The 15,198-nt window shown below is 38.7% G+C and overlaps 1 protein-coding gene across 4 annotated transcripts in view; it reads left to right on the plus strand.

The window, feature by feature from the left end:
- Positions 1-15,198, plus strand: part of LOC150084832 (2-oxoadipate dehydrogenase complex component E1) — a 608,625-nt gene that overhangs the window by 362,125 nt on the left and 231,302 nt on the right. For 3 of the 4 annotated variants that reach the window (XM_090376637.1, XM_090376633.1, XM_090376634.1), the window contains one exon: positions 8,361-8,492. The exons of the other annotated variant lie outside the window; for it this stretch is intronic. In XM_090376637.1, the coding sequence (XP_090232763.1) occupies positions 8,361-8,492 (132 nt within the window). The remainder of the gene's footprint in view (positions 1-8,360; positions 8,493-15,198) is intronic. 4 annotated transcript variants of the gene reach the window in all.

Consider the following 15,198-nt stretch of genomic DNA (forward strand, 5'->3'; position numbering starts at 1 on the left):
GGGTGGAAATAACGATGGCAACAAAAATGCCTCAAGGATCCCTCACTACAACATGGGATGATTCAGTTAATAACATTCTCAATGCAATCATTCTAGAACCCCCAGACATCCTCAGTGAGAAGCAGGAAGAAATCTCCCAAGCAAACGAGGCATATACATCGCAACAAATGTAGCCGCCCTTCACCATGGAAGAGCTACAAAATGCTGCGGCACAGATGCGAAATAGGAAATGCCCAGGACTGGACCTCCTGGAGCCGGAGCTGATCAAAAAGGCTGTGGAACACGTACCTGGCCTCCTGCTCAAACTATTAAACTGCTGCCTGCAAGCTGGGAAATTTCTGACCTCCTGGAAAACTGCAAATCTGAAACTCATCCTGAAGAACCCTAACAAGCCGCCAGAACAACTGGATTCCTACTGACTGATAGCTTTACTGACTACCCTGAGTAAACTATATGAAAGGCTGTTGCACGAAAGAATTATGAGCCACTACAAAACCACAAACCTAGAATCACCAAAACAATATGGATTCAAAACGGGATTATCAACCATAGAAGCAGTCCAAAACCTTATATTCAAAGCAACCCAATGTGACAGGAAGTACTTCCTAGTCATTGCAGTGGATTTCACTGGAGTGTTCGACACCCTTTGGTGGCCAAGCTTCCTTGGCTGGCTCCAGGAGGCAGCGCTCCCAACAGACCTTTACAAGTGTATAAAGGATTACCTAACTAACCGAAGAACTGAGGTGGTAACACCTTTTCGAAAAGTCTCTTGAAGTCTGCAGGGGCTGTCCCCAGGGCTCGGTCCTGGGGCCGCTCCTGTGGAACATTGTCTTTGACAACTTCCTGACTCAGGACTTGGGCGAATTGAACTGCCAGGCCTTTGCTGACGATTTGGTCCTGATGGTGGAGGCAGTCTCCATTTCAGGCCTGGAGACTCATGCAAACTAGGCAATACAGTTGTTACAGGATTGGGCAAAGCTACACATGTTGAAGGTCTCACCCACGATGACGAACTCTGTTCTACTGAAAGGGGCGCTCGACATCCACAGACCACCGCAAATAAAGATAGCAGGAGCAACCATCAAACTTGCAAAACAAATACGATACTTAGGAATTACAATCGACAGTAATTTATCCTCACATTATCCACCTGAAAGAAAAACTAAGGAATTAATAGCAAGCATTAATAGCAAGAGTCTCATGCAGGGACTGGGGATTAAACAGAAAAACCCTGTCCCTGTATAACAAAGCAATTTTCATCCCAACCATTACCTACGGATCCCTGATATGGTACAAAAAAGCAGGAACAGTAGTAAATAAAAGACGCCCGGACACAATCCAGCATAGCATTATGCTCATCATCTCTCGTGCAGGCAGAACAGTGAGCACACGCGCCCTCCAGGTCTTGACAGGAGTCCTCCCACTGGGCCTGGAGGTGACTCGCTGCGGGCTGATGTATCACCCGTCTAAGGGAACACCCACTACAATCTATGGACTCACCCTAGAACCAAACAACAACTGTAAAGTAGAAAAGCATAGAATCGTGGCTCACCTGCTACAGCTGTGGCAGAACAGATGGAGAGTGTCAAACAAAGGCAAAGTGATGAAGAAATTCATACCACTGGTTACCAAGACGTATCCAAAAGCCCCCCCCCTCCCTGTGCTGCACGACGTCGTATTGCATGCGGGTTCTCGACCGCCCAGATATGGCCATTATGCGTGTTGAAAATTCCTTCCCTTGTGAAGGATGCCTCATCGGAAAACAACACTTCAGCAGGAAAAAGGGGATTTGTAGCACATTTTCCAAGGTACCACTGTGCGAAAGCACTACGAGGTGCATAATCCTCCGGTTGCTGTGTCTGGACACGCTGCACGTGAAACGGATGCATGTCTTGTTCTCGGAGAATCCTCCAGACGCTGCAATGGGAAACCCCGACTGCGTTTGCTAGACTTCGTGTACTCGTTCTTGGATTCCCCTGTACATGCTGCAGCACATTCTGTTCGACGGCTGGAGTCCATGCTGTTCTTACCTGTCCCTGTCAGCTCTTTCAAATGAACCTCTCTCAGCTAACCTCTGGTGCAGTCTTGCAAAGAAATTATGACTGGGGATACGCCTCGTCGGATATCGTTCCGCGTACAAACGCTGTGCGGCTGGCCCACTACAATTTGCAGCCCCGTACGCAAAATGCATATCGGCTAACTCTGCGTTCGTGTAATCATCCATCCTACTAACTTGGCGTTCTTGTTCAAGAAATTCGAAATTCGCCTGGAGTATTCCAGAATGTTCGGATGTCCATGCGTCGGAGATGTGAGGCGTGCATTGTAGCCCGTGGAAGAAACTTCGAACACTTACTTTAATCCATGTACCTTTTGCTTCTTTTCATGTATTATTAAAACGATTTCTCACTTACGGTCTCTTTTCTTTTTATGGTGCTTCTGTGTACAACACCGCTTCAGAAAAGCATTTCCGACCCCACATTGCTATATGATTTCGAGTTGTCAGGATGTACCCTACCCCTCTTAGAAGTTCTGAAACGTTTAACTGAAACACCCTGTATACACCAGCACGTCCCACACAATGTCAAAAATTAAAACATGTCTAAATTCAAACCACGCAGGCAAAACTCTTTTGGCCTAAACCTTTTTCAGCGATTATTCCCCCACAATTTATTTTATTTTTATTCTTTTTAAGGCCCTAGCCACTGAAATCTCAGGAGACTAGGTGGCAGGGCCTGCCAGAGTAAAATATCAACTACTGGGTAGCTGGTCTGCCTCCACGAGGCTAAGTGTGGGCAACTTTGGACCCCAGCAGGGGCCTAGCGGCCAGAACAACAACGATACACAACACTACACTTACAAAATCCATACACTTTTAAATCTCTGGCCTTTACAGTGAATTGTTACACCCACAATGAAAGCAGCACGGAGATTAGCATTAGTAGAGGCATATGATGCAAGAAAGCAAGCTTATTCAGCATCAGCCAAAAAAAAAAAAAAAAACACACCACTCCCATTTCACCCCTCCGTTCGCTCGAAATACCTGTCCAGTTGAGCCTTAAATTTGTTTAGGCTATCAACTTCAACAACAAGTGATGGAAGTCGGTTCCACCAACCAACCACCCGCTGGCCAAAGGCAAATTTCCGCATATCTATCCGACATCCGTCCTTCCTCAATTTGAATTTATGCCCTCTGAGCTGATTATTCTGAGCAAGATGAAGAATCCCATTGGCACTGAGCATGCTCAAACCATTCAAAGCCTTATACACCTCTATCAGATCACCTCGCCGGTGCCTAGTCTCCAGACTCTGTAATTTGCAAAACTTAAGCCTTTCTTCGTAAGAGCAACCCTTTGTTCCATTCACTAATCTTGTTCAAATTCTCTGTACCCGTTCCAGCAGCTCTACATCCTTCTTGAAATGAGGCCTCCAGACCTGTATACAGTACTCAAGATGTGGCCTAACCATTGCCTTATACAAGGGAATAATCACCTCCTTATCCCTGCTAGAAAAATTCCTGTATATCATTGACAAGACACCATGAGCTACTCTTGCAGCTCGTCTGCACTTCTCAGAGAACTTCATATCTGCCTGCACAATTACCCCCAGGTCCTTTTCATTCTCCACCACTGTCAGTGTAGTACCGCAGAGTTGATACGTTGCTCTGGGGTTACTGTTTCCCATATGTAGTACTTTACCTTTGTCAATGTTAAACTTCATTTGCCACCTCTCAGCCCATCTGTTCAACCTTTCCAGATCCTGTTGCAGCCAGCATAGCGTCAGTGGTGTCCTTAACAACCCTGCCAACCTTTGTATCATCTGCAAACTTGGACATTAAACTTGATATCCCATCATCAATATCATTCATAAACACCGAAAACAACAACGGACCCAACACTGAACCCTGAGGAACTCCACTAATAACATTAGTCCACGTTGAGCAGTGTCCATTGATTACCACTCTCTGTCTTCTGCCACTCAACCATCCCCTTATCCATAGCAGCAATTTGCCTCCAATGCCACACTGCTCCAATTTGTGCAGCAGTCTTCCATATGCAACAGTATCAAAAGCCTTTCTAAGATCCAAATATATAATATCAAAGTTATTCCCTGCATCCAGTTCTTTTGTGACTACATCATAGTATCCAATCAAATTGGTCAGGCAAGACCTGCCCTTAACAAAACCATGCTGCGTCTGAGCTATAACTGAATTCTTGTCTAGATGATCCTGCAGTGCTTCTTTAATCAGTCCCTCCATTAATTTACCTGGAACAGAAGTTAAACTAACAGGTCTATAATTACTTGTGTCAGCCTTTGATCCTCCTTTGTGAATTGGGGTTACATTTGCACATCTCCAGTCTATGGGTACCTCTCCTGAGTCCAAAGAAGCTCTCATAATTATGGCTAGGGGTTTGCTTACTTCCTTTGCTGCCTCCTTTAATATAACTGGATAGATCCCATCCACCCCAGGTGCCTTTTTTATGTTTATCCTCAACAATCTCCCCTCCACTTTCCTCTCAGTTATTACAAAATCATCCAGCTCACTGCCAATGTTTACTTTACCTACATCATTCTCCTTCCTGAATAACTCCTCATGCGTGAATGTAGATGCAAAATACTCGTTTAGATTGTTAGCCACCTGAGCAGGATCCTCAACTGTTGAACCATCAATATCCAGTGGACCGATCTGATTCATCCCTTTCCTTATTGAGTTTAAATAGGTAAAGAACTCTTTTCTGTTTTTCTTTGCATCCTTTGCCAAGGATTTTTCGTAGTCTGCCTTTGCCTGCCTAATCTCCTTTGTGACTTGGTTACAGACCAACTTATATCTATCATAGGCTTCCATGTCACCCATTAATTTGTATGTATCCCCATGCATTTTTCTTCTCTGCCACATGTCTCATTAGTTCATCTGACAATCATTTAGGCCTAAACCTTGAACAATATTTCTTAGTTGGTATGTAAAGCCTGGTAGCCTCCAAGATTAGTTCCTTGAATGCTTCCCATTTTGAGTTTGCTGTTGGTAACATCATCAGTTGGAGATGGAGGAAACCCCTGGTGCCGTTAGACACGAACACACTTTACACTTTTTACACAAGTCAGTATGGAAAAACATCAATAATTATCTTGAATCTTGTTGAAAGAGTATGCTCTCCTATGCAATTTTTTAAACTGTCATAAATATAAAAATGTCTACTATTGTTAACATAGCGAATAGATGGCAGTACAGTTCTCTTGAAAATAAAATTTCAAATGGACTTAATTTGTTGATATTGCACTGAAAGAACCTTCCAAATGACTTGTGAAACTTTCATATTTGTGGAAGGATTAATGTTGAACCTAAGTTTAATATAATGCAACCTTAATATGATGCAAGGGGTCAGTGGTTAACATTTGCTTTTGGCTGTAAGTGAAGCGTGTTATTGCTGAAAATAAAATCTATCCAGTTTTTTCCCAAATCTCTTAACATGAATACGCAATGACCAAAAGAAGGCCTATTCAGAAAGTGTTTTTATATAAGTAAATTTCATTTTGCCCATTTTTTTTCTCTCTTTTAGTTTAACTAGTTTTCTCTCAGTGGATGAAATTGATTGAACATTAAATATAAAATGAACTGTTATTATAAGTTTTTTTTCTTTTTTTATAATGCTGTACTTTAAGTTAAAAATATTAAACAGCAATGCTTGCTCACTAAAAACAAAATTTCAAAATTCTCCAATTCTTATAACAACCCTATGCTTCCAAATGAGACATGTTTACAAGGAATCCAGTTTATTTAATCTATGACAGCCATTAGATTAAGTGGCAACTCAGCCACATAATCTAATGGCTGCCATAGCCAAGCAGTCAAATGCCAAGGGTACAAAAAAAAAAAAAGCTGGGTTTTTTTTTTTTTTTTTTTTGCATAACAGCTACTTGAGGGTTATGCAATTAAGGTATTCCTTGAAATTATCACATAGGCAAAAACCAGCATTTTGGAAATCATCTTCCATAGAAAATAGTGTAATTCAGCTGAGTTATATTCTGGATTAGACTATGGGATGCTACCAAGGATATATTACGTTGGTTATAAATAACACAAGTGAATTTTACAGTACTATGGTAAAATTATGGAGAACACAAATCTAGTTTTTCCATTCTAAATATGATTTCATCATTAGAAAAAATTTTACATGCTGTTGTTTACAAAAAATTTATAACTGATTACAGTAGACTGTTGAAATAATGACTCCCCAAATAATGGAACATTTGAGTTAATGGCACACAGAGATCGGATGTTTACGTACAGTGCAGATGTCTTGCAGTGCTGAAAAAAGACAACGGCAAGTTACATGATTACTGTATTTGTTTACACTCGCCATTTTGAAAGTGAATTCTATACCGATATCATGGATTATACTGCTGTTTTACATTTATTTTAAATTAAAAACCCCTCACTATGGCTCCTAAAGTTAATAAACCTCATACAGAGAAGAAAAGAAGAACCACATTAAAGCTGTAGTGATAAACTTGACTACCAAACAATTACATTAGGGTCACCCTAAAAGTTAATTCATATATCCACCTCCCTGAGTGTGGTACTACACTCAGGGAGGTGGAGAATGAAAAAGTCATGGGGGTAATTGTGCAGTCAGATATGAAGTTCTCTGAGCAGTGTAGATGGGCTGCCAGAGCAGGTCATGGAGTTTTGTCAATGATATATAGGAATTATGCTAGCAGAGACAAGGAGGTGATTATCTCTTTATATAAATCAGTGGTCAGGCCACACCTTGAGTAATGCATACAGGTATGGAGGCCTCATTTTAGGAAGGATGTAGAGTTGCTAGAATGAGTACAGAGAAGGGCAACAAGATTGGTGAGAAGAACAAGGGGATGAACTTAAGTTCTGCAAGTTGCAGCATCTGGAGACTAGGCACTTGCGAGGTGATCTGATCAAGGTGTATAAGGCCTTGAATGGTTTGAGCAGGCTCAGTGCTGACAGGATACTTCTGCTTGCTCAGATTAAGAACCTGAGGCAGCTTAGATTCAAATTGAGGAAAGACAGTTATAGATGTGCGGAAGTTTACCTTTACCAGCAGGTAGTTGATTGTTGGAACAGACTTCCATCTGTTGTTGTGGAAGTTGATAGCTTCAATAAATTTAAGGTTGAAGTAGACAAATATTTGGAGTGACCAGCTGGGTGAAATGGGAAGGGTTTTTTTTTTTTTTTTTCTTTTTGGCTGATGCTGTATAAACTTGCTTTCTTGCATCATATTCCTCAACTAATGCTAATGCTAATTACATTAGGGTCACCGGAAAGTTAATTCACATACCCCTGTGTATTGTGTCTGTAAATTGCATGTGTTCTCTGGTAGATTTGTCTGTTTTGTTGAACGAAGAACCCAACCCAGTTACTTGGAAAAAAAAACCTTACTATCTACACCTGAGACCTATTAACTCAGCCACTGATTAAAAATATATAAACGTTCCTTGCATTATTGACAGGATTTGAACCCAGGATTTTTCCACCAGGTGTGGAGAAGATGGGGATGATACCACTGTGCTACCTGTGCAGACTAAACTTTAATATAATAAAGAAAATAGAACGGGGAGTAAGCAGGAGTGTATTACTGGCAGAATATATAGCATTGGATCATCAACATGTTTATATTCTTTATGTGCAGTTAATAAAATTGCATTCTTAATCTCGCTATTTATTTAGCCTCATTATTTCTGCATTAAATATATTAAAAATAAAACTTTTTAGATAACGGAAAATTTTAAATAACAGCATCTTGAATCCCCGAAGGTGCCGTTATTCTGAAAGTCTACTGTATATTGCGGAAACTGGCAAATATGGTAACTGGTTCCTCCCTCTTTCCTCTCAGAACTAAATGCTTAGTTGTCAGTGCTCCATGTGTAATTTACATTTTAATTGATGTATTTTTTATTGCATAACTAATTGAAATGAGATGAAGGAAAAAACTAGACATCTACAGTAATAATTCTCAGATAACTACTGTTTATAAAAATTTAAATATTTAATTGAGGAAATATGCCACAGAGGAGAATACATTTTGAAAAGCTCAGAGGTCCTCATTTTGGAAACCACCACAGTAGTTGGTTCTCCTCTGTGAGATTTGCCTGTTTGCTTCTGCTGGTATCTATTGTGAAATTCATGTTTTGTAATAAATTGCAATTTTTTATATTCCTCTTGGAGGCATGATCACGCTTGAATTATATCTGAAACAGCAGTATAATCAGATGTGGAGGTTGAACTTGATACCTGATTATGATTATGTAAATATGTCTTCCAAAACATATAGCTTATGTCAAATACAAAAGTCTTCATATTTATTTATTTATTTATTTTATTCCACAAGGCCAATCATTTGGAAAAGCACTGGAAAGGTCTAATTCAGTCAGAACCAGTCATAACACAATGGGATACTGGTTTTCCACTTGACTTATTAAAATATATTGGGATCAAATCAGTTTCACTTCCAGAAAACTTTGTAAGTACAGTAATATTTATTTTTTATATAATATTTATATATGTAGAAGAGTAAGAGACATATACCTCAATATGAACCATAGAACTCTTCTGTGTGACACTCTCCAGAATTTAAACGAATATAAAATTAAAATTACACCAAATGAATTCTCACACCCAAAATAACATCAGTGATTTGACACACCCAGAATTGAAGGCTAAGGGCCCCCAACCTGACCCCAAAATACATCAACCCACAAACACGCAACCGTGAGTGAAAGAAGATATTATGTCCAGAAATAAAATCAAGTGCAAAATGATTACGGTAATAAAATCAATTAAAATAATTTGAACAGAAATTTTGAAAAATGACTTTCCTTCCTGAAGCTGAGAGGGCTTTTCGATGTCTTGATCACAGTAATAAAAATAACTGGGAGTATGTAAAAGACCACTAATTGGAGATTAGATATGGACGGTGAACATTAATAGAATTCTCTTGTATTTAATTTTGATGGTTTCTGCAATTAATGGTTTTCTTTAGTTACACTGGACACTTAAGTATTTTGACCTCGTTGAATAAAAATCTACAGTTTTCGTTAACTGCATGAAAGGCCAATTCTGACATTGCTGAATGAGAAGCAGCATGGATTGAGGGCACATGCTGCTTAACTCTCAAATCCAGTGTGCATCGAGGAAATTACACGCTGTGCTAAACAATCACTTCTTTCCTCTTTCGTAACATAAATAAATGACCTGGTATACATTTCTTGCAGTGATTGCAACTCTCATCTTACCAGAGCTCGACTCGATGCATGCTGGATTTGTATTTGTATTAGTATTAGTAATGGCCGCATGGTGCAAGAAAGCCTATGGCTTATGCTGCACCGGCCAAAAAAAAAAAAAAAAAAATAAATAAATAATAATAATAATTAGTAAAAGAAAAGGAAATTAAACCTATTGTCCTATGTGCTTCCCTTACCTGAAGGTACTGTCCAGATGACCTTTGAATTTCCCCAAACTGTCAGCCTCTACCACTCATTTAGGCAACTTATTCCAGTAATTTATAACTCGTTGGCTAAAATAAAACTTCCTGCAGTCCACTCTAAACATTTCTGTCCTCTAGTTCTAGCATCATTTATAACCTTGAAAATTCCGTCCTCATTCATTTTACTGATGCCTCTCACAGCCTTAAACACCTCAATTAAATCTCCTCTAAGGTGTCTAGTTTCCAAACTGTGCAACCCACATATTCGAAGTCTTTCTTCATATGGACACCCTTTTGCCGATCTCACCAGGCGAGTTACTCGTCTTTGCACCCTTTCAAGAAGCTCGATGTCTATCTTTAGGTGCGGTCTCCATACTTGAACACAGTATTCCAAGTGTGGTCTAACAAAAGCCTTATATAATGGGATTATCACATCCCTATCTCTACTTGCAAAAGTTTGATAGATCATCGATAGGACACCATGGGCCTTCCTTGCAACCTGTTTACAATGCTCAGAGACTTTCATGTCTGACTGTACCGTATTTGAGAGTTAAACAGCAGGCATCCTCACCATGCCTCAGACCAGGTGTCATGGCATCAACACCATGGGGGGGGGGAATCCTAATAAGTTGGCCCAATTGCACACCTGTCATACTTAAATTTATGCAATCACAAACTTTTTTTTTTTTTTTTTTTACTTATTTTGGCAAGACTATAACAGCACATAATACTCTCTCACACATTGTCATTCTAACATTCATCATTATACAAATGGACAGGACACACGTCTGCTTAATTTTTTTTATACAAATTTGTATATATGTATAATAATCACATTCATTCGGTCACTGCATAGTTTATGCAAGTGAACTGAAATTCATTCACATTTATACAGCTTAACCTGCAAAAAAAGCTAATTTAGTTTTTATATTATTTTTAATAGTTTTTAATATTATTATTAATTAAAATTTTTTTTTTATTATACATATTCAGGATACAACAGTTGACACTTATAGAACATTCTTATTCATATCCCACTCAGTACATTACCTTGAATAAGACAGCACGTGCACGCGTACACACACACACACACACACACACACACACACACACACACAGAGTTCCCTCCTCCCCCGAGTTGTTAAGTGGACTCATTTCCCACCCAGCAATGACACATTATTGACATATACAGTGGACACTCGCTTTACGATTGGTTCACTATACGATCAAATCACTTTACGATGGTCTCTCCATAATAAAATATTGTTTACTATATAATATGTGGTAAGCCCATTCATTGTGATCATGTTTGCGAATTGAATTTTAATTCTATTAAATGGTGATAATCAGCAAAAATTGGAGGAATATTATCCACAGACTATAAGAGTAAAGATAACAAATTTACACTTTATTTTCTTACCAATTAGCAAAATTAAATGATACATGAAAATCGTAAGAATATTTTCCACAGGTTAGCAAAATAAAAATAAATTTATGCTTATGTACATAGCTTAATTAATACATACTGTAATGTGTACATACTAAATAGTTGCTATTTCTTTTCATTGACTTTTTTGGTGAGGTTATAAAATTTAAAACAGTAAAGAAGATAATGATATGTTCAAGTGAGATATGGAGTAACAAGCATACGAAGCTTAAAAATAGGAATGAAGAGAATATTTTGAAAATTTGTTTTTTATATGATTGAAGAGTAAGGGGAAACGTTTCACCATAATAACATAAAAACCCACAGAAATACAGCTATCGGTATTATTGCAAATGTAATGAGATCGAGTTTACTACCCATTTATAATAGATTGCACTAACAGAAAAGCCCAGTAAACATGAAACTATAACTTGTTTTTATTGTTTTATGGTGTTGAAAAATGGCTTTAGAAAAATATCACAAAAAGGTATTCAAAATTGATTCTTATAACCGAATGTATGATAACGATGAAAGTGTAGGGTATTTTAATGATTTGAATTCATTCCACTAACCAGTGATCATTTTAACTGGCACCTACTTATTTCACTTTATGATGGAATGGATTTACAATTGTCTCCAATTGGACCATGTTGGTCCTCCTTCCTGTCAGCCAATAGCAGCAGATGTGTTTGCAAATGTGTTGGTTGCATGTTTTGATTTTGCATCCTTTAGTTGAAGGTATTAGAATCAATATATTAGTTTTAATCAATTTATTTAATCAACATGTACACTTTCCATTATAAAAATCGACTTTTAGAGAGATAAAATAGCTTAGTTATATAGCAAAAATTTCAACTTTTGAGGTCTTGGAATAAATTACCCAAAAAAACAATGTTATTGGGTTCACATTACAATATTTTCACATTTCAATGGTATCTCTGGAACGGATTAAACTATACGCATATGCGCACGCACACGCACACACACACACACACACACACACACACACACACACACACACACACACACACACACACACACACAAATCTAGTATAACACAGCAGGCTCATGCAACCAAAAACATATACACATTATCACATTAAGGCCTACCTGTGCTCATATGTTCACACTCGTGTATCCATTTATATTTATAGTTTGTATACTCAGATAACAATAATAGACATATGACATAAATAAGAGAAAAATATATCTAGTAAAGTGTTATAAAATAAGGAACGTTATAAAACGTAGTTTTGCAAGCTCTCAATCATATGCAAAAACAGACACAATTGAGAGCTATAAACCAGCATACACTGCCATTTATAGTTCTAACATACACCAAGCAGGAGTTCCCCATCATGTCCGACAATGCGAGCATGGCAGAGCACTACAGAGAGCAAAGACTTGAACACAAACACTCATTGATCATACTTACACCAAGAAACAAACAAACAGCCAAGCAAGAGCTCTCCATCACATCCAGTAACTTGGAAGCAATAGAGAACTCCACCAAGCAAACATAGTCGTGCACACAATTGTGCCATTTATACAAGCATTCACACAATACACTCGTGCAAAATAACAAACAACACATGCACACTGTGACACATGTAAAAATTTTAATGATCTTGAATATAAACCATTCATTCCATAAAATCTGAATAAATACAGAAGTTCAGTATTATTCTTGCAGGAATGGAATCCTTTATCCACACTCCACTTTAAAATCTCGTCCTTTATCTAAACCTTGGTATTCCAATAAATGTGCTATGGCTGTTCAAGAGAAGAACGTTGCATATTGTAATTGGCTTGTTTCCAATTCTTCAGTTTCATTTTCTGCCTACACTAAAGTTCGCAACAATTGTAAAGCAGTCATTAATCAGTCCAAACTAGATTTTGAACAAGCTAAAAGTAGAAAACTTGCTTCTTGCCGTAATGGTAGGCGAGCATTCTGGTCTCTTGCCAAAGCTATTGACCGCAATTTTTGCCCATCTCTTCTCCCACCTCTGTCAAAACCAGATGGTTCTGTTGTCACTTCAACCAAGGATAAAGCTGACCTGCTAGCCTCCCATTTTTCTTCCAACTTGTATATTAATGATCTTGGTAAAACAACTCCCACCATTCCCAACACACTCCATTCAATGCCACCTGTGGTCTTCTGTCAAAAAGATGTCAGAAGGATTTTGACGAATCTCGATGCTAAGAAAGTGCCAGGTCCTGATGGTATTTCTTTGCTGCCTTTTTTCACTTTCTTATTCCAAAGGTGTTTTTCCTTCTGCTTGGAAATTTGCTCATATCCAGCCAGTTCCTAAAAAGGGTGACAAATCCCTCCCATCCAATTATCGTCCCATTGCAATTACTTCTACTCTTTCTAAAGTAATGGAGAAATCAATTAACTGCCAACTCTTAAACTACGTAGAAACGTTCTGTCTGATCAACGATTGCCAGTATGGATTCCGTCAGTGTCAATCCACTGGTGATATTCTGGCTTATGTTGCCCACTTATGGACAAATTCAATGGAAAAGTTTGGTGAAACACAAGCAGTTGCTCTTGACATCTCAAAGGCTTTCGATCATGTTTGTCATAAATGTCTTCTAATCAAGCTTCTGTCTTATAGTTTACCAACTTTTTTTGTAATTGGTTATCCGGTTTTCTTTCTGATCGCTCACTGAGGGTGATGGTAGATGGCTCTCTGTCTTCTAACTTCTCCACTAATGCTGGTGTCCCCAAAGGTTCAGAGGCACCTCCGTAGCCAGGTGGGCAGGAGTAGCAGTGCGTAGCACATGCTTCTTGATTAGACCGGGGTTCGAGCCCGTGACCACCAAATACGGAGGATGCGGAAAGGTCAGGGAATGACCACAGCATATCACCGGAGCAATATGGCCTTAGTTGCTAATGCTCCTAAAAAAAAAAAACCAAATCAAAGGTTCAGTTCTTTCCTTCCTCCACTCTTTTCCTCTTGTATATTAATGACCTTTTTCCATTGACTAACAGTCCTATCCATAGTTTTGCCGATGATAGCACATTGCATTCCACTTTCCATTTTGAGAAACCTTGCCCTACTCAATCAGCTTCAACTTCTCAAATATCTGCTACCAGTTCCTTAAATGCCGATCTCCAGGTAATTCTCCAGTGGGGCAAAGATAACTCAGTTGATTTCAATACTTCTAAAACTCAGTCTTGTCTTATATCTCACAAAAAAGGATTCTTCTGCTCCTATGCTTATCTTTGGTGACACTCCGATTTCTAGGCAAAATGATTTATCTCTTTTGGAGATTACCCTGACCTCTAATCTCTCTTGGCACGAGCATATTACAAATATTGCTTCCTCTGCTCTTGGTGTTACTTTTGCTCTTGGTGTTACTTTTCTTCCAAACAGCTGTTCACTCTGTACAAATCACAAATCCGCCCTACCATGGAATATTGTTCCCACATTTGGGGTGGTGCCTCCAAAATCTCTCTCAGGCTTCTAGATTCCATTCAGAAGAGGGCAGTTAGGTTAATTAATGAATCCTCTCTAACAGAGTCTCTCCACTCTCTGTCTCATAGACGTAGTTTCTGCTGTGCCTTTTCTACAGATACTTCCATGGGCACTGTTCTTCTGAATTGGCTTCTATAATTCCTGCTCTCTCTCTTTCAAAACAGTCCAAACACGTGCCGCCACCAGCCAATATCCATTTACTGTCCAACTTCAAACTCACAGAACCAACTTTTTATCTTCCTCGTTTATTCATTCAAATGCCGTTTTCTGGAGCAAACTTCCTTCATACGTATTTCCTGTAAATTACAGTCTACAGAAGTTCAAGTCTAATGTCAACAAATATCTTCTTTCGTCTTCTCAACCTCCAACCCAAGCACGATACTAAGTACTATAGGTTCTAATACCTCTGGTGTTTGGGGTTTTCATTAAAAAAAAAAAAAAAAAAATAGACAGGACAGGAGGGGGAGTGGACTTATGGTCTTAGTTAAGAATCATATTAAAGCTAAGGAAGTGCTTCCAGTCAACATGGGTGGCCAGTGTAATGTTGAGTCAATATTGGTCTGACATAAGCAATTGAAAACAAAAATGAGAGTAGAAATATATAGGCCTAATGATTTTTAACAAACAGCTATAGAGAAAAATAGAGTTGGCCAGTAAATAAGTGTTTCCTTAATTGGAGGATTTTAACTTTCCGGCTATTGACTGGAACTTGTGGGTTCCAGTCAATTAAATGGGAAGCATTCAGGAAAGTAATCATAAAAGCTATTAGGCTTTTTATACCAACTAAGAAATACCATTCCAGGCTTAGACCAGCATGGATGTCAGACGAACTGAT

Source organism: Mastigoproctus giganteus, chromosome 6 (assembly GCF_048544385.1).
Source record: "Mastigoproctus giganteus isolate SK-2022 chromosome 6, ASM4854438v1, whole genome shotgun sequence".
Lineage (NCBI taxonomy): Eukaryota > Metazoa > Arthropoda > Arachnida > Uropygi > Thelyphonidae > Mastigoproctus > Mastigoproctus giganteus.